Raw genomic sequence first — 19,053 nt, 5'->3', positions numbered from 1 at the left:
AGTACCTGGCAGTTGGTGGCAGCACAATGCAACTAATATGAAAAAGTTATGTTTTGAGGGTGTTCGGATACTTTTGATCATATTCCATGAGTCATTGCTTCTTCTATGTTTACATTTAAAAGTACAGGTAACTTCCTAAACTTACTTAATTCCTGGTCTTCCATTCTTCTTTTTCCCCTCCTGGTTCTTTGACATACACTCCTGGAAATTGAAATAAGAACACCGTGAATTCATTGTCCCAGGAAGGGGAAACTTTATTGACACATTCCTGGGGTCAGATACATCACATGATCACACTGACAGAACCACAGGCACATAGACACAGGCAACAGAGCATGCACAATGTCGGCACTAGTACAGTGTATATCCACCTTTCGCAGCAATGCAGGCTGCTATTCTCCCATGGAGACGATCGTAGAGATGCTGGATGTAGTCCTGTGGAACGGCTTGCCATGCCATTTCCACCTGGCGCCTCAGTTGGACCAGCGTTCGTTCTGGACGTGCAGACCGCGTGAGACGACGCTTCATCCAGTCCCAAACATGCTCAATGGGGGACAGATCCAGAGATCTTACTGGCCAGGGTAGTTGACTTACACCTTCTAGAGCACGTTGGGTGGCACGGGATACATGCGGACGTGCATTGTCCTGTTGGAACAGCAAGTTCCCTTGCCGGTCTAGGAATGGTAGAACGATGGGTTCGATGACGGTTTGGATGTACCGTGCACTATTCAGTGTCCCCTCGACGATCACCAGTGGTGTACGGCCAGTGTAGGAGATCGCTCCCCACACCATGATGCCGGGTGTTGGCCCTGTGTGCCTCAGTCGTATGCAGTCCTGATTGTGGCGCTCACCTGCACGCTCACCTGCACGGCGCCAAACACGCATGCGACTTTCATTGGCACCAAGGCAGAAGCGACTCTCATCGCTGAAGACGACACGTCTCCATTCGTCCCTCCATTCACGCCTGTCGCGACACCACTGGAGGCGGGCTGCACGATGTTGGGGCGTGAGCGGAAGACGGCCTAACGGTGTGCGGGACCGTAGCCCAGCTTCATGGAGACGGTTGCGAATGGTCCTCGCCGATACCCCAGGAGCAACAGTGTCCCTAATTTGCTGGGAAGTGGCGGTGCGGTCCCCTACGGCACTGCGTAGGATCCTACGGTCTTGGCGTGCATCCGTGCGTCGCTGCGGTCCGGTCCCAGGTCGACGGGCACGTGCACCTTCCGCCGACCACTGGCGACAACATCGGTGTACTGTGGAGACCTCACGCCCCACGTGTTGAGCAATTCGGCGGTACGTCCACCCGGCCTCCCGCATGCCCACTATACGCCCTCGCTCAAAGTCCGTCAACTGCACATACGGTTCACGTCCACGCTGTCGCGGCATGCTACCAGTGTTAAAGACTGCGATGGAGCTCCGTATGCCACGGCAAACTGGCTGACACTGACGGCGGCGGGCACAAATGCTGCGCAGCTAGCGCCATTCGACGGCCAACACCGCGGTTCCTGGTGTGTCCGCTGTGCCGTGCGTGTGATCATTGCTTGTACAGCCCTCTCGCAGTGTCCGGAGCAAGTATGGTGGGTCTGACACACCGGTGTCAATGTGTTCTTTTTTCCATTTCCAGGAGTGTATTTTTGCATACTTCTCTTTTCCTATGACTTACATTTATTTTCCTAAAAATTTCGAATGTCTTGCACCAATTTATAATGTTGAACGATTTTTCTTGACTGATAAATTCGACGAATACGTCTTGATTTTTCTCAAGCCGTGCTTCCAATATGAAGTGCAAAAGAAAACCAACCATACCGAGTAAGACACTGGGAATAAAGGAGGACTGCAGCTCAAATCCACTTCTGGCCAATCAAATCCAGGGTTTCGATGAGCTTCTCAAATAGCTTAAGCAGAATGACACGGTAGTTCCTTTGGAAGGGCATGGCAAACCTGCATAATCTCTCCCATATTCCAGTTTTTGTTCCATCTTCTTCGGTCTCTAACGACCTTGTCATGGGGTTCCACATCATAATCGTACATAGAGCACCTGTAACCAGAAAACTTGTAGTTACTAACGCAGCTTTTACTTACTGGAGAAGTTCCCAAGATTGACACTAGCTTACGTCCAAAGCCAAGAATGCCGTCAATCTACAGAGGAAACTGCCTACATATCAGTTTTGTGCCGCACCTGTAATGTTGCTCAAATGTGTGGGACTCGTATCAGTACTAATCAAAACTAATAGGGAATACTGGACATGTGTAAGGGCGGCACGAACGATCTCAGTTAGATGTAGGAGTAGAAGTTATTTACAAACATGTAGGAGAAAACATATGCCATTATGAGAAAGTCACTTGCCCTTAAGGTACCTTTTTTTATCATCAAACTGGTTTTATGCGGCCCGCCACAAATTCCTCTCATGTGTCAACCTTTTAATCTCAGAGTAGCACTTGCAACCTACGTCCTGTTACTTACTGGATGTATTCCAGGCTCTGTCTTCCTGTACAGTTTTTACCCTCGACAGCTCCCTCTAGTGTCATGGAAGTTATTTCCTGATGTCTTAACACATATCCTATCATCCTGTCCCTTCTTCTTGTCAGTGTTTTCCATATATTCCTTTCCTCGTCGATTTGATTCTGCTCTCTTCCGATTTCATCACTGTCTGTCTTTCACTACCGTACAATGCAGTGCTCAAAACGCACATTTCTCAGAGTTTTCTTCCTGAGGCCAACACCGATCTTCGACAATAGTAGACATCCTTTGACCAGAAATGCATTCTTTGACTGTGCTGGACTGAGTTTTAAGTTCTTGCTTCGTCCGTCGTATTAAAAATTTTCCTTCCGAGGTAGCAAAATTGCTTCACTTCGTCTGCGTCGTAATGGGCCCTAACCAAATACACAGGCTGTCCAGTGTCTGCTTCCACCACAAGATAGATACCGTCCCTAGTGCCACGAAAAGGCCAAGAAGAGGGCCCCAATCGTGGCGGGGATTCGTACATTTCAAACTAAACCTCTAAACAAACAACTCCGTTGTTGGGGCATCCATAGCAGTTGTATATTTTATAGCAAGAACTTCCCCAACAGCTGTAGCTTGAACCAATTTTATAAAGGCACTACCAGTTTCGGGATTTGTGCCACCGCTGTAAGTGCAATGTAATTTGCTTTTGCGTCTGGTTCTGTCCTCTAGACTCGCCGTACTGGTACATGCTTACTTTGTTACCTTTATTTTGTCAAAATTGATGTAAGGAAGCTCCAACTTTCATGGTGAGCTTAGAATGTAGGGGTCGTTGTTTTGATTCCTCCCCTCCCTCGTCACGGTGCCGTTCTTCGCTCCGCAGACTCCTGCGCCGTCCACTTTGCTTCACCACCTCTGTCTGTGTGTGCAATGCGGCCGGCGCTGCTGCAATTCACCTGGCTGGCTCTGTTGTGTGCTGATTTGCTGGTAAGCCTTCTGCATCTCGCCGCGATAGTATTTCGCTTTTGGGCCAGCGTTTCGCTTTTGCTCTTTGATTAGAGGAGCGTCCTTGTTACATGGCACACGTTTATTTTTCCGTCGCCCAACTTTGTATACATTGACTATGCGCTCTACGGACGTAATAGTTTTTGCTGCGAAGCTTGGGCCTTCGAAATTCTCCATGTTTTATATCATTGTTTAGTGTTTGTTACCAGTAGGTTTGAACATCACGTAAATGTTACGGAGATGCTTCGAGAATACAAATGGGACTCCCTGGAGGGAACGTGACCTTCCTTTAGAGAGGCACTATTGAGAAAATTTAGAAAACCGGCATATGACGGTGACTGCCAAACGATTCTATTGTCGTCAACATACATTGCGCGTAAGGACCATGAAGAAAAGATACGAGAAATTAGGGTTCACACGGAGGCATACAGACAATCGTTTTTCCCTCGATCTATTTCCGAGTGGGACAGGAAAGGAAATGTCCAGTAGTGGTACAGGATACCCTTCGCCACGTACCATACGGTGGATTGCGAAGTATCAAAAAAATGGCTCTGAGTACAATAGGACTTAACTTCTGAGGTCATCAGTCCCCTAGAACTTAGAACTACTTAAACCTAACTAACCTAAGGACATCACACACATCCATGCCCGAGGCAGGATTCGAACCTGCGATCGCAGCGGTCGCGCGGTTCCAGACTGTAGCGCCTAGGACCGCTCGGTGCGAAGTATCGATGTAGATGTGAACACACTTTTGTTTTTATCTATTCTCATAATTACTCGGTTGTGGCTATGGTTTTGTTCTCATATATAAGTGTTCGATCACTACCACTGTTTATGTCTCGGTGTTTGGATATGAAAATGTTTTTCTTCGGCCAGCTTTTTATTCTTTAACTATCCGCTCTACAGGAGTTATAACTTTAACGAAGGATGTTGGTCCTTCTACATTCTTCGCCATGATATTTACCATTTTTGATTGTTTGTAAGAACTCTTCTTTTTACCTATTCTCATAATTAAGTGCTTATGGCTCTGGTATTACTTTGGTGTATGGGGGTTCAGTCATTGTGAGTTATTTATTTCTTGTTGTTTGTATAAGCATTTGATGATGTGGCTGGAAGCCACGAAAGCAGTAGCGCCTTAATATAGCTGTCTGCAGATTTCATGCCATAAAAAATACACTTATTCTTGTGAACACTCGTGAAAGCTAGTCCGTAAGTCCGTAGTGTAATCTACGAAGCCGACAGCTTGCAATCCCGCTAAGCGACGTAATTCGACATATCGACATCTACATCTACATATATATTCCACAAGCCGAGGAGTGAAACATGGCGAAGAGTTATTGTCTTTCCTATTCCACTTGGAAATAGCCATTTCTTTTCCTATTATACTGGCAAACAGAGTGAGGGAAAACGGCTGTCTATACATCTCTGTACGAGCCATAACTTCTCTTATACCGAGCGAGGTGGCGCAGTGGTTAGCACACTGGACTCGCATTCGGGAGGACGACGGTTCAATCCCGCGTCCGGCCATCCTGATTTAGGTTTTCCGTGATTTTCCTAAAATCGCTCCAGGCAAATGGCGGGATGGTTCCTCTGGAAGGGCACGGCCGACTTCCTTCCCCGTCCTTCCCTAATCCGATGAGACTGATGACGTCGCTGTTTGGTCTCTTCCCCCAAACCAACCAACCAACCAACTTCTCTTGTCTTCGTGGTCCCTACGTGAAATTGCATTGGTGACAGTAGAAACGCTCTTGACTCGGCTTACTTTCCATTACCGGTCATTTTCGTAGATGCAGATGTATTGATGAGCAGTGGAGAAAGGCTGCAGCCATGTCGAACACTTAATACTCTGTTATGCTCTCATTATCCCCATTTATTTAAATTGTTATATTGTTACAGACCTTTCCGAACTACGTGTATAAGATGTATTAGTACAACTGTCTAGCTTTTCTTCTTAATATCTCCTACAATAATGGTTTATTTACTTTATCGAAGCCCTTCAAATACAGGGTGTATTAAAAAGAACCATCTGGTTTAAAATAATCATAACTATTATGTTATTTTAGATATGTGCATGAACGACCTACTGTTGGAAAGAGCAAATTCTAGAGTTACATGGGTCCCGCTAGGTAGCAAGAGTGTGCGTCCATTTCAGTTCTAGTAAAAATAGCGTCGGCACAACATAAAATGGTTTTTGTGCTACGTTTTGCACAGTTTCGGTCAGTAATAACTGTTCACCGTCACTTTCGGACTAGGTATTGTGTGGATCCTCCTACAGCACAGAGCATTAGATAATGCGTATGACAAGTTCCGAGAAACAGATAGCTTGTGTAAAGGCAAATCAAAAAATGGTTCAAATGGCTCTGAGCTCTATAGGACTTAACATCTATGGTCATCAGTCCCCTAGAACTTAGAACTACTTAAACCTAACTAACCTAAGGACAGCACACAACACCCAGTCATCACGAGGCAGAGAAAATCCCTGACCCCGCCGGGAATCGAACCCGGGAACCCAGGCGCGGGAAGCGAGAACGCTACCGCACGACCACGAGCTGCGGACGTAAAGGCAAATCGCCGGGCCCTCCCCGAGTGTCTGACACAGACGTCGAACGCCTCCTCCATAGTTTCACAAGCAGCCCGCAGAGATCCGTTCGCCGTGCAGCTCGACATCTCAACATGCCCCCGATATCCGTCTGGCGTGTGTTGCGTCGATGTTTACACGTGAAAGCATACAAAAATCAGCTACTGCAAGTTAATCGTGGAGGCGACAAACAACAACGTGTCGGGTTCTGCAGTTTTATTACACTCTTAGTGTTTAGAGATGAGGCAACCTTCCATTTAAATGGAAAGGTGAACCGTCATAATGTGAGAATATGGGGTACGGAAAAACCACATGAAGTTGTACAACATGAGAGGGACTCTACAAAATTTAATTTTTTTTGTGCAGTTTCATGGGGAAAGGTGTACGGTCTATTTTTGTTTGCCGAGAACACTGTTACAGGCAGCGCATGTGCTGCAGAACTTTCTTTTTTCCAGTTTTGGAGACTCATTCGAACGACTTAATTTATCATAAGTGAACAATGGATTAGTCACACTGCACCAAATGATTCAGCCTTATATTAGTGGCCACCAAGGTCACCAGACCTGCATGTGTTTGATTAAATGTCACGGGGGTTTATAAAAAACTCTGTTTGTGCGCCAGCATTACCAACAAGAATGAACTGAGATATCGCTTAACAGCAGCTGTGGAAGCTGTAACTCAAGACATACTCACTGAAGTATGGGATCAATTTGAATACCGCATTGACATATGCCGTGCATCTCAATGAGGACATATTGAATACCTATGAAAAGGTATATAAAAAAAAGCTTTTTTAGTTTCTCGTTCATCAAAAAGCAAAATTCATCGTATAAGTTTATTAGTTCCAGAAATATAGACTCGGCAAATCGGATGATTCTTTTTGATACGCCCTGTAATTTGTGAAAAGGATCTGTCTTTCTTTATTGCATCCCTTGTGTTTCTGTCTAATGATGCATTACAATTTAAATTAGTGTAATTAAAAATGAAATGTAACCATGGAGAAAGAGCCAAGTTACTTGACAGGATAGGATAGGAATGTATTACGCGTTTCCGGTATCTAGGGGGTGATGTGGCTGGTAACTGGGACGGAGAGTTCTGGACTGCGGCAGCCGTGTACTCACGTTGGTGGTGAGATATCCGACCATAGTGGGCGCGAGCACGCCGGGCAGGTTGCCGAGCGCGTTGGCGGCGCCGGTGAGGGTGCCGGCAAGCCGGGGCGCCAGGTCGAGGAAGGAGAGCACGTAGCCGCCGGTGAAGGCGAGGTCGGTGACCGCCTGGCCGGCCGTCAGCACCAGCACCGCCCAGAACTGCTGCTGGCACGACAGCGACGCCACCCCCAACAGGCTCGCCGCCGCACCCAGCGTGCCTGCCACACAGGTACAGCCCCGCCTCTAGCTCAAGGTACAGTTCTCAAACCCACACATTTGGCGTAAAGAAAAAGAAAAGTTAATCACTGAGTGCTCAAAATTTCCTCGATGAAGCTCCCTTGTTATATTGATACCGTACCGATACCCTTATCTCCTGGACCCAAGATCACAGGTGGCACTGGAAAGGAGTGAACTTTTGGCACTGAAATCTGGGATCGCAGGGCAGAACGGATCAGGTTATGGTTGTGGAAAGTGGCCAAGACCAGTTACTGTTAGTTGCACAAAACACGCAAACTTTATTTTCCTAAAAACACTTAATCACACATGCCCTTAAAAGGATTCAGAAACAATACGGCTGAAAGCCCGAACACAAGTTATTAAAAATTGCTTTAAGGAATACTCGCGGCTGAAGGCCTTACTTCAAAAAAAATAATTTTTACGTAAATACTCGGCTGAAGGCCACACACTAGACATAGAAGAACTGAGGCTTAAGGCCTGGATAACAAGAATTTCCAATAGAGAAGAAAATTTAAAAGGTTTCAAACAAGTGAATTTTCAGTTTTAATTGAAGATGGCTGAAGGCCTTATCTTAAAAACATTTGACATAAAAGCTCAGCTGAGGGCCACATACTAAAAACAGAACAACTCAGGCCTTAACGCCTCGATAACAAAGATTTGCAATAGAGCAAAATTCCCCTTTTTCCCTTGTTAAAGAAATTAGTTAAAACAAAATTCTTCAAAGTTTTAACTTAAAACGGGTTAAGGCCTTATTTTAAAATTAAAACAAACTTAATTAATAGGTGACTGAAGGCCTCACACAGTACTTGAGACAAAATCACAATCTAAAACCAACAGAACTGTAGTGTTGGCAGAAGCGCCAACACTGTGTTGCTAGAGGAGGCCGAAATGCACGCGTTTAATTACACGCTGACTGGCGTGAGGTCTGGAACAGGACAATATCTTGAGAATTGCAAATAAAGTACGTAGATGATGTAATTCTTAACTTTAATCCACAATTGTAGAACATCTCTCTTGATGATACATGCTTCACAAAATAAATATCAATTGAATACGGCGCCTTGCTAGGTCGTAGCAAATGTAGCTGAAGGCTATGCTAACTATCGTCTCAGCAAATGAGAGCGTAGTTGTCAGTGAACCTTTCCTTGCAAAGTCGGCTGTACAACTGGGGCGAGTGCTAGTAAGTCTCTCTAGACCTGCCGTGTAGTGGCGCTCGGTCTGCTATCACTGACAGTGGCGACACGCGGGTCCGACGTATACTAATGGACCGCGGCCGATTTAAACGCTACCACCTAGCAAGTGTGGTGTCTGGCGGTGACACCACAAGAACAATGTTGCTCAGAAGTGCTCCAAGGGTCGGCCTGGGGAGGAAACTCCGACACAAGTTTAGGTGAGACAGACAGCCAAGCATAATACTAAATAATCGTATGGCAACACGACCTAGGCACAGCTGAAGAACCAACCAACAACCTAACCGGTTCCCTTCCACCCGACCAACGGCACAACAACTGAAAATATCAGCGAAGACAAAGACACCAGCAGCACTATGTCTTGACAATTGGCGTCTAAATACAGTCAACGCACAATAATCACTCAAAAAAAAAAAATGAACAACACCAAGGCTGTCGAACTACAGGTAATGCCAGACAGTGTTAACACAGCAAAGAAAACGCACTGCCGGAAAGCTATGCAAACGACAAGGGCAGGTAACCGGAACATTAACGGCCACAAGGTAGAAGATACCGCTGGTGCAATTCACTAATAAGTTACAATCAATTCGATAGTTTAACACCATACAGGAAGACGCCTGCAAAATTTCGCCGACTCCAGCGCACCATACGTTTCTGCTTGCGGGAACCGCCCAGGAAGCAAAAACTGGCAATGAACAAAGACATGTCACAGCAGTTGAGGTTTCATAACAAGTTAACTGATTACTCCACTCCAGTATCCAGGTTCGGTGAGGGACGAACTTTGCAGCTCTCACAGCTAGTGTCTCACAAATCCGACCGCATGTGCACCCCGCCAGCGGCCCCAGCCTGACCCCACGCCGGGAGACTTCCTCGCTCCTCTGTCACAACCGACCGACTGCCTACTGCAGTACGTAGCCAGCATTCATAACTGCTCAGTGGAAATTGCAGAAGCTACACACAGTTCCACATAAACACTGACACCAAGAACTCCGACAATCCTGAAAGCAATCACTGGGGAACAACAAGGAGAAATCACAAGACGACACACACAGAGTTTCCACAATCGGTCGGCGACCAAATACACGTCGTCCGATGAAACGACTGACCGAACGACCAACTAAGGTCGTCCCCACTCAAGTTGTGTGTGCCGGCAACGGTCGGGCGAGTCATGGCTGTCCGGAGCTCACTGCAGCTCCATCCCGACTCCCTTGATGTCCGTTCGTAACTCGGAGACACAGCGACCGGGCACACTGGTTCGGACGCAATCACGCAGAGGAACACTTGCCCATTGGCCACCCGACATCTCTGCACAACAAGGAACCGACTCACGTCCGGCAAGATGACCAACTGACAATACCCAGAAACGGTCAAAAGACCAAATACACGTCGTCCGATGAGACGACCGACCGAACGACCAACCAACGGTCGTTCCCGCTCCAGTCTCCTTCCGTCGGAGAGTTCATGTGTGTTGCCAGCGGTCGGCGAGTACTGGCTGTCCGCACCTCACTGGCGCTCTGTCCCAACAGAACTCCGACAGAGGACGACCCGGAAATACTAGCGGTCGCTCCAGTGACAGTACGGCAGTGCACTTATCGATAAGCGCCGCTGCTACCACTCACGGGCAAGCAAACCAGCAACTTAGTGATGCCAGTAAATCGAATAAGAAACGAGGCGACAATACCGTAAAGACAAGATGTCAGGCAATAAACGGCACGAACACGAGCCGAGCAGGGCTCAGGCACCAGCAAGAAAGACGCAATTTTACTGCGTGATCCGCTGTAACGGTGAACATGTACAAGTCGGGAGACGCGGACCCTGCTGACTCGAATAGGAGCGTAAACTAATTATTCTACGATCTAATATTGTGCAAGACGTAATAATATGCACTGATCAGCCAAACCATTGTAACCACTGCCCACCGCGACGTTGGATGCCGCCTGGTGACGTTGCGGGCACGTGACGCGGTAGCAAAGGAATGTAAGCGGAGCAGACAGGGGCAGGGTAACACCCTTGCGAAGATATGGGCTGCAAATGGGGAAATCCTTTGAGATAAGTGGAATTGACAAGGGCAGATTATTATTACGCAGAGCCTGCGAACGAGTATCTCCAAAACTAGGAGACAGGTCGAATGTTCACTTGCTACTACTGTCATTTGCATCTACGGAAAGAGGTAGAAGGACAGTGAAACTGCCACTAGGCGCTTAACTGTTGGACGTCCACGAATAATCACAGAACGTGGGTTTCGGAGGCTTGTCTGCTCTGTAAGGTAGGATAGAGTGTGATCTGTGGCATCTCTGCCGAAAGAGCACAATGTTGGTGCACGCTCAGGAGCTTCGGAGTACACTGTTCATGGTACATTGTTGAACATAGAGCTCCGAAGCAGACCGTCCCTGTGTTCACATGCTGACCCGACGACATAGGTAATTACGATTGGAGTGGGCACGGAACCACTGAGATTCAATCTTCGATCAAGGAAAACGTGTCGCCTCTTCGGGTGAATCACATTTTTGCTACTCTAGGTCGATGGTCGTCTCCACAAACGCCATCATCGAGGTGCAGCGCGACGCGGACACAGGCTGGTGGCAGCAGCGTTATGGTATGGGAGACTTCAACTGCCCTTCCACGGGACTGTGCTAGTAATCGAAGAAACACTGACAGCTGCGAACCACCTTTATCCCTTCATGCTTGATGCCTTCTCCGACGGCGATATAATCTTTCAGCGGTATAATTTCCCATGTCCCAGAGCCAGAACCATGCTACGATGGTTAAAATAAATTCATGTTCATGTCTCGATGAGAAAATTTGCCTGATGTAAATCCTGTGGAACCCATCTGTGCGCAAATCAGCGGCCCGTTATTTACGCGAATTGCAAGACCTGTCATAGATACCTAATACCACATACATCCACAAACCTACCAACAAACTATAGGATCGTTGATACACGGAATCAGTGATATATTTCGTTCCAAAGACGCACAAAGAATCTGTAAAGTAGGTGGTCATAATGTTTTGGCTTACCAGAGTTCACTGGAGTGCAAAACGTAACGGCGGAATCAGCTTTCACATAATGTGTCACTGCCAAGTAACAAAGCTAGATAGAACTTGGATCATATATAGAAGGAAATGCTACAGTATATTACAAAAGCTAAGTGAAACAAAAACGTAAGGAGACGAACAGGAATGAGAGTGTTATCCAAAGACAATAGTTACGTTGAAGTCTTCTTTCACTTGCATGTCAGGATGAACAGACAGTGAAGTCTCCGTGATACCTGATGATGCGCTAGACATTACATCAGTAAAAGTTGGAACATCGTTCTTAATAAAGTGTGTGATTACCACGGACGACAATGCATGCTCTGCAACGTTCAGAGGCTGTCAAGGAGTTCTTGTGGTACGTCGTTCCACTCCGCCACCAGTGTCATCCACGACAGCTGGAAGGTCGTTGGTGCATGTGGCCATGTACCGTGCACCGCACCGACAAATTTTGTAAGGATGTACTGACCACCAAATCTTTAAACACGCTATACTCACTGGTGAACGTCATTATGACACTGTACCCTTTCCCCATTTGCGTCTTTTCAAGGGTGCACTCGGCCCTGAATTCATTTTTGGCACGACGATGAGCGACCGCATCGAACAGAGCAGATGAGGAGCTTCTTCAACTATACGATATTCGGCAAACCCCCCTTCACCCCTCCCCCCTCCATCCCCCCAGACTTAAATCCCATCGAGCACGTGGGGGTGCGTTGAGGGGTCGTGTTGCACCACGTCCACACCCACCAACGACCACCTAGAGATTGTCAACCAGGCCTTACGCAGGAATGGAACGCCCTACCACAATAACTCCTTACTAACCATGTGACCAGTAATGGATCACGTTGCAGGACATCCATTGCCTTCCGTTGTGGTTGAACATCCAATTAAGAATCATTTCCGGCCTGTCCAAAGACCCATCATAAATCACGGTGACTGTACTGTAATTAATTTCTCTGAATGAAACTGTCATTTCTGTTTGTGTCATTGCGTATTTCTTTCGGTTGCCATCTGCACTGTACTATATTGTACTGTACTGTAGCAGTTCTTTCTATGTAAACTCCAAATTTCATCAAGCTTTGTTTCCTGGCAGTAACACATCATGCAAAAGTCATTTTCACCTTTACGTTTTGTGCAGCGAAATAACTCTTGCTCATAAATTAAAGATAATGCTGATACAACATGGTGAAACAACGCTCTGGTGGGTGGTTTGCGGGATTCAATCACCTCGGGGTATGACCATGCGGTGCATTTGGCCTACGGTCGTCGCACGGTGGCGCTGGCAGCAGTCCACATACGCACAGGTGTGTTGGTGCATGTCAGAGTACGGTGCAGCGAGTAAGTGAGCAGACATTTTCAGACATGCTAATGGTGACTGTATGTTGAAAATGGCTCAAAGAACACATATTGATGACGTTATGAGGGGTAGAATACTAGGGCAACTGGAGGCTGGCCAAACACAGCATGTAGTAGCACGGACCCTTCGTTGCCACAAATGGTTCAAATGGCTCTAAGCACTATGGGACTTAACATCTGAGGTCATCTGTCCCCTAGACTTAGAACTACTTAAACCTAACTGACCTAAGGGCATCACACACATCAATGCCCGAGGCAGGATTCGAACCTGCGAACGTAGCAACAGCGCAGTTCCGGACTGAAGTGCCTAGAACCGCGCGGTCACAAAGGCCGGCCGTGTGCCACAAAGTGTGATCTCAAGATTATGGCAACGATTCGAGCAGACAGGAAACGTGCCCAGGCGCTACAGTACGGGACGTCCACAGTGTACAACACCACAAGAAGACCGATATCTCACCATCAGTGCCCGCAGACGGAGTACTACAGGTAGCCTTGCTCCGGACCTTACCGCTGCTACTGGAAGAGTTGTCTCCAGACAAACATTCTACAAACTATTGAACAGACATGTTTTATTCGCCTGGAGACCTCCAAGGTGCATTCCACTGACCCCTGGTCACAGGAGAGCCCGTGAGGCCTGGTATCAAGAACACAGTACGTGATCATTGGAACTGTGGTCCTAGGTTATGTTCACGGATGAGTCCAGGTATAGTCTGAACAGTGAGTTTCGCCAGGTTTTCATGTCGCGTGAACCAGGAACCAGATACCAATCCCTTAATGCCCTTCAAAGGGACCTGTATGGAGGTCGTGGTTTGATGGTGTGAAGTGGGATTATGATTGGTGCACGTACACCCCTACATGTCTTTGACAGAGGAACTGTAGCAGGTCAGGTGTATCGAGACGTCATTTTGGACCAGTATGCCCGCCTTTTCAGGGGTGAAGTGGGTCCCACCTTCCTCGTGATGGATGATAACACACGGCCCCACCAAGCTGCCATCGTGGAGGAGTACCTTGAAACAGAAGATATCAGGGGAATGGAGTGGCTGCCTGTTCTCCAGACCTAAACCCCATCGAGCACGTCTGGGATGTTCTCGGGCGACGTATCCCTGCACGTCTTCAAACCCCTAGGACACTTCAGCAGCTCCGACAGGCACTGGTGCAAGAATGGGAGGTTATACCCCAGCAGCTGCTCGACCACCTGATCCAGAGTATACCAACCCGTTGTGCGGTATGTGTACTTGTGCATGGTGATCATATCCCATACTGATGTCGGGGTACATGCGCAGGAAACAGTGGCGTTTTGTAGCACATGTGTTTCGGGACGGTTTTCTCAACTTATCACCAATGCCGTGGACTTACAGATCTGTTTCGTGTGAGTTCCCTATGTGTCTATACTATTAGCGCCAGTTTTGTGTAGTGCCACGTTGTGTGGCACCAGATTCTGCAATTATCCTTAATTTATGAGCATGAGTGTACATCACCGTGCCTTTCCGTTGCACGCAGCCGTGTGACCCTGTAGTTGCGTACGTGAGGCACTGAAGTGGCGATTCAGTCGGCAGTTATTTTCATACGAGTTCAACTCTTGCAATCTCGGCTGTTAGCAATGACGCCAGGACAGACGTATTGACCCAGGCTGTATTTAATGTAGTAGTATTTTAGAGTTTCTTCAGTTACTTGCTCATGCTGACGGATTTGTGACGACCTATAAGATTCCAGTCAGGAAATGCGCTCGTTGGCAAGTTTCTGAAACCATAGGTAGAACAGGCAAACTGAACGAAGTTAAGTAGGAAAACAGAAGAGGAAGACCCTCCAATAAGGAGACAAATAAATGAGAAACACCGATATCCCGAACGTATGTGGAAACGACTGAAAAAAAAACCCAGCATGTCCCTCATTTATAAGCTTGTACAACAATAGTTTGTGGACCAATGTCCACAATCGTAGTACGATGCGAAATATGGAAATTGAGTGATTTCCGATTTTACATCGTGTAAATTATTGCGCTATCAGAGACCGGAGGCTTTGTGGCTATTGCAGTTTTTAAATTAATTGCGTAACACATTTTCTTCTCAAATTTTCGGATTATGCATCCTAAAAGCTAAATTTCCCTGAATTGCAATTGCTTGGACGGTATGATAATGCAGTGCACAACTCATCGGTGTAAACAAATTACTATTATTATATTAAAATATTTATATATTTTATGGTAAACAAATTATTATCGTTTTATTGAAACATGGCTAATGTCTGATAGACAGCAACTCTCTTCTGAAAACCTGGAAAGAATTTGCAATAGAAACGATAACCCTTTAAATAACTAAACAAAACCTTACAGACACAAAATACAAAGCTAAATTTCCTGGAAAGCCTTCAAGTCTCAAATTATATAAGGAGTTAGAAAAGGAGACAATTTGTCGCCATTATTACTCATCAGTCTCTGTTGGTGCATCATGACCAGGGGACATCGGCTGGTAAGTAATTTTAATGTCAATCAAGTTCACCGACAGCCGTACACTTTAAGATATTTTATTTTGTTCTGAAAGCAATCAGTTTCGGCATTTCATTTTGCCATCTTCAGGCCCCATACGCTTCTATCCAAATAAACGAACATGTCGTATAGTGACATAAATCACTGGATATCGTGAATTACAATCGTTACACAATTTCTTCATACGAAGACGCGACATTGCTGTCACGTCTTCGTATGAAGCAATTGTGTACGGCTGTTGGTAAAGTTTAATGACATTGAAAAGTACTTCATACATTAGTCGAGTCTATATCAGGTCGTGTTACGGCACTTCCGCGTTCTCCGCAGGGCCCTACACGATGTTAGGCAGTCGTACATATACATATAAAATTAAAATCACACAAATGTGGCATATTAAAAGTGGGGGCGACAGAAAGTTGTATTTGAATCCGCTCTTGTTGTAACGATGTTCTTCAGTACGTAAAAGAGAAAAGTCTGCTCACGAAAGATATTCCACTCAGATGGCAAGTTAACGAGCGACGTTATACGCACAGCGTGATTCGGAATCAAACAGGTTATTATGTGTAACGGCTACGTGTAATTAACACGTCTCGACAATACCGAATACAAACGGTACAAAATTAAACAGCGATTTTTAAAGTCCTAGATTTACAGCCTAGATTTCGCAGCCGCAGAGCGCTGCCTGCTAGAGAACGGGGAGTCTACAGCAGCGTGTACAGGGTAGCGACGTACCGACGGTGTGGTTGAGCTTCCTGAGGTTGGTGAGGCTGAGCCCCGTCCTCTTCTGGCAGCCGGTGAACGTCAGCGAGACGATGATGCGGACCACCAGCACTCCCAGGTACGGCAACGCAGACAGCATGCCGTTCTGAAAGCAGGACAGTGAGCGAGTGAACGCCAGCTCTGTACGTTCTGCAGACTGACACACGATACCTGCCAGTTAGTCTGTCTGTAGAACACAACAAAGTCTTGCGTGTGTACACTTCTCCCACGAAACCTGAGATAAGTACAGTAAAGGACACAATTAAAAAGGAGAGTCTGTGTGTTCATGGCAGAAGCATCTAAAGAGCGCACTGATGTGGGATTCGCAACAGTACTCCTTCTCCTCCTTCTACTCTTCTTTATGACCATCATCTCTTATCTGTTTTACTCTAAATAACTCATTTTATGTTGGGAGAAAAATCATTACAGTACATCTCGGATGCTCCCCTCTTGCACCGACCATCCCATTCCTGGTGTTTGTTAGCACTTGTCGATGACTCATCGTCCGCGATGTTGGTCAGTAAGCAGTTGATAACTGATCGGAGTGGTAGTTAGATGAGTTTATAATGAAATAATGTGTTTCTTACTCGATTTATAAGTTTATTGTGTACGCATTTGTTTTCTAAATTATTAACAGTGTTCTTCTCATACATTAATGTGCTAAAACAAAATTATGTCATCAACTACACGTAAGCATATAACGACTGAGGTGGTACCTGGCATAACAACTGTTAACTACGTAAGCTCTTTAAAGTCATGCAGTGACGATCGATGATGTGGAAGGACTGGAAATACGAAAGACTTTGAAGAAGCCTAAAAGTGAGATTCTAGAGAATACTTTGTGGATGTGGTTTGAGCAGGGGAGGAGAAAAGGAACTTCGTTGTCCTGACAAATTATAAAATAAAAGGCACTGATTTTGTAAGAAAAATTACATGATAATGAAAAGTTTACAGAGAGTGAAGAATTGCCACATTAATGGAAAAAAATGTGTGTGAAATCTTATGGGACTTAACTGCTAAGGTCATCAGTCCCTAAGCTTACGCACTACTTAACCTAAATTATCCTAAGGACAAACACACACACCCATGCCCGAGGGAGGACTCGAGCCTCCGCCGGGACCAACAGAGTGGAAAAAATGCCATGCCATTCAAAATGTAATTATTTAGGGTGAGAAGCTGTCTACTGACGGCGAAACAGCTGCCACTGATTTTTTTCAGAAATTGAGAACCTACATAAAGAGCTTAACCTGATCCCAGATCAAGCGTACAATATTGATATGTCTGGCTTGAACTACAAAATGCTCCCTAAAAGAATTCTTCGTGAACAAAACCAGTTCGCAACAGGTACAAAACTTGCCAAAGACATAATTACTATTGATCTCTGTAGTACAGCTAATGGCAGTCACAAGATGCCATTGTTTGTGATCGTTGAAACGTCCCCTTTGAACAATTATATAGGACCGTGCTTAACCTGACACACAATATTTTTAGCGCAACGCAATCTGACTTTCAAAATTTCCTACTAAAGAATGGCCCTGACAAACATTAAACTATACCTTTCACAAATCACTTACCTCACAAAAATCTTCGCTGCTCAAGCTAATGCAATACAGCGAGCGCCACTACTGCCAGCTAAATAAAAGATTCAAACTACTGAAGGCACTAACTACTGATAGGGATAGTTAGCAAATGAAAGATATTAATAGAGAACAAACAATGTATTTACCTTGATATCATCATATATAAATATATCAGTTCATGAAAAATTACAAAACTCCGCCATCTCTCTCCCCACATCCACCACTGCTGGCGGCTCACCTCCAACTGCGCAACGCTACGCGCTGTTCACATCCAGCTGCCGCTGCCCAACACTACAATGGCAGACAACAATGCAAACTAGCGACAGACTGCACACAGCACAGCCAGTGATTTTCATATTGAGCGCTACGTAACGTTGCCAATAAGAAAACATAAACAGCCTACTTACATAGAGAAAACATAAACAGCCTACTTACATAGAGAAAACATAAACAGCCTACTTACATAGCCCCCATGCTCCCCACAAAAATTTTTACAAATGGGATTGGGCAGTGGCCAATACAGATTTGAAAAAAAATTTTCATAATTACAATAACAAAGAGATCAAATGCACACACTTATTGATACAACGTTGGTCAAAAGCTAAAATTTTCTCACAGTCCATAAAGACAGTCCTAATCGTACATAACAGTAGAATAGCAGTGTTTTTCTCAAAGTCTGAGCAGTAAAAGAAAATGCACACGGAAGTAGTGGATTTCCATGCAGTCTTGAAGAAGTAGTGTTGTCCTTCCCACGGAAAGACAGTGCTGACTCGACATGCAGACAGGTAATGGGCCACAACAGAGCAAACCCACAGCAGAGTCAGTCGAAATTTTGAAGAGTATTGGTAGGTAGGTCATCACAGAGCAGACCCACTGTAGTCCTGGTAGAGATTGTGGTATTGGTGGGCCACCAGAGGTGCAGACCCACTACAGTCCTTGTAGAAATAATGGTATTGGTGGGTCATCAAAGATGCAGACCCACTGTAGTCCTTGCAGAGATAATGGTATTGGTGGGCCACCAGAGGTGCAGACCCACTGTAGTCCTTGTAGAGATGACCAGCAGCCATCTGTTGCGATTGTGCAGGTGCACATTCACCATCGAAGAGTCTTGCGGAGAATATAGCAAGTCCATAAACCACCACTTGTGCACTCACAAAGTTTTTGGAATTGTCCTTAGAACGAGCAATGCTGTTATCCAGTCCCTTGCTGAGTTATTAACACACGTGCAAACACTAACAG

At 45.8% G+C, this 19,053-nt stretch overlaps 1 protein-coding gene across 8 annotated transcripts in view; it reads right to left on the bottom strand.

The window, feature by feature from the left end:
• LOC126481363 (uncharacterized transporter slc-17.2-like) overlaps positions 1-19,053 on the bottom strand; it is a 643,476-nt gene that overhangs the window by 130,700 nt on the left and 493,723 nt on the right. For 3 of the 8 annotated variants that reach the window (XM_050105072.1, XM_050105063.1, XM_050105071.1), the window contains 2 exons: positions 16,208-16,340; positions 7,148-7,392 (listed from right to left, as the gene is read on the bottom strand). The exons of 4 other annotated variants lie outside the window; for them this stretch is intronic. In XM_050105072.1, the coding sequence (XP_049961029.1) occupies positions 7,148-7,392; positions 16,208-16,340 (378 nt within the window). The remainder of the gene's footprint in view (positions 1-7,147; positions 7,393-16,207; positions 16,341-19,053) is intronic. One more of the 8 variants, XM_050105069.1, reaches the window with a different exon arrangement.

The sequence above is a fragment of the Schistocerca serialis genome, chromosome 5 (genome assembly GCF_023864345.2).
Source record: "Schistocerca serialis cubense isolate TAMUIC-IGC-003099 chromosome 5, iqSchSeri2.2, whole genome shotgun sequence".
Lineage (NCBI taxonomy): Eukaryota > Metazoa > Arthropoda > Insecta > Orthoptera > Acrididae > Schistocerca > Schistocerca serialis.
The sequence above is the reverse complement of the archived record's forward strand: the minus strand, read 5'-3'. Positions and strand labels throughout refer to the sequence as shown.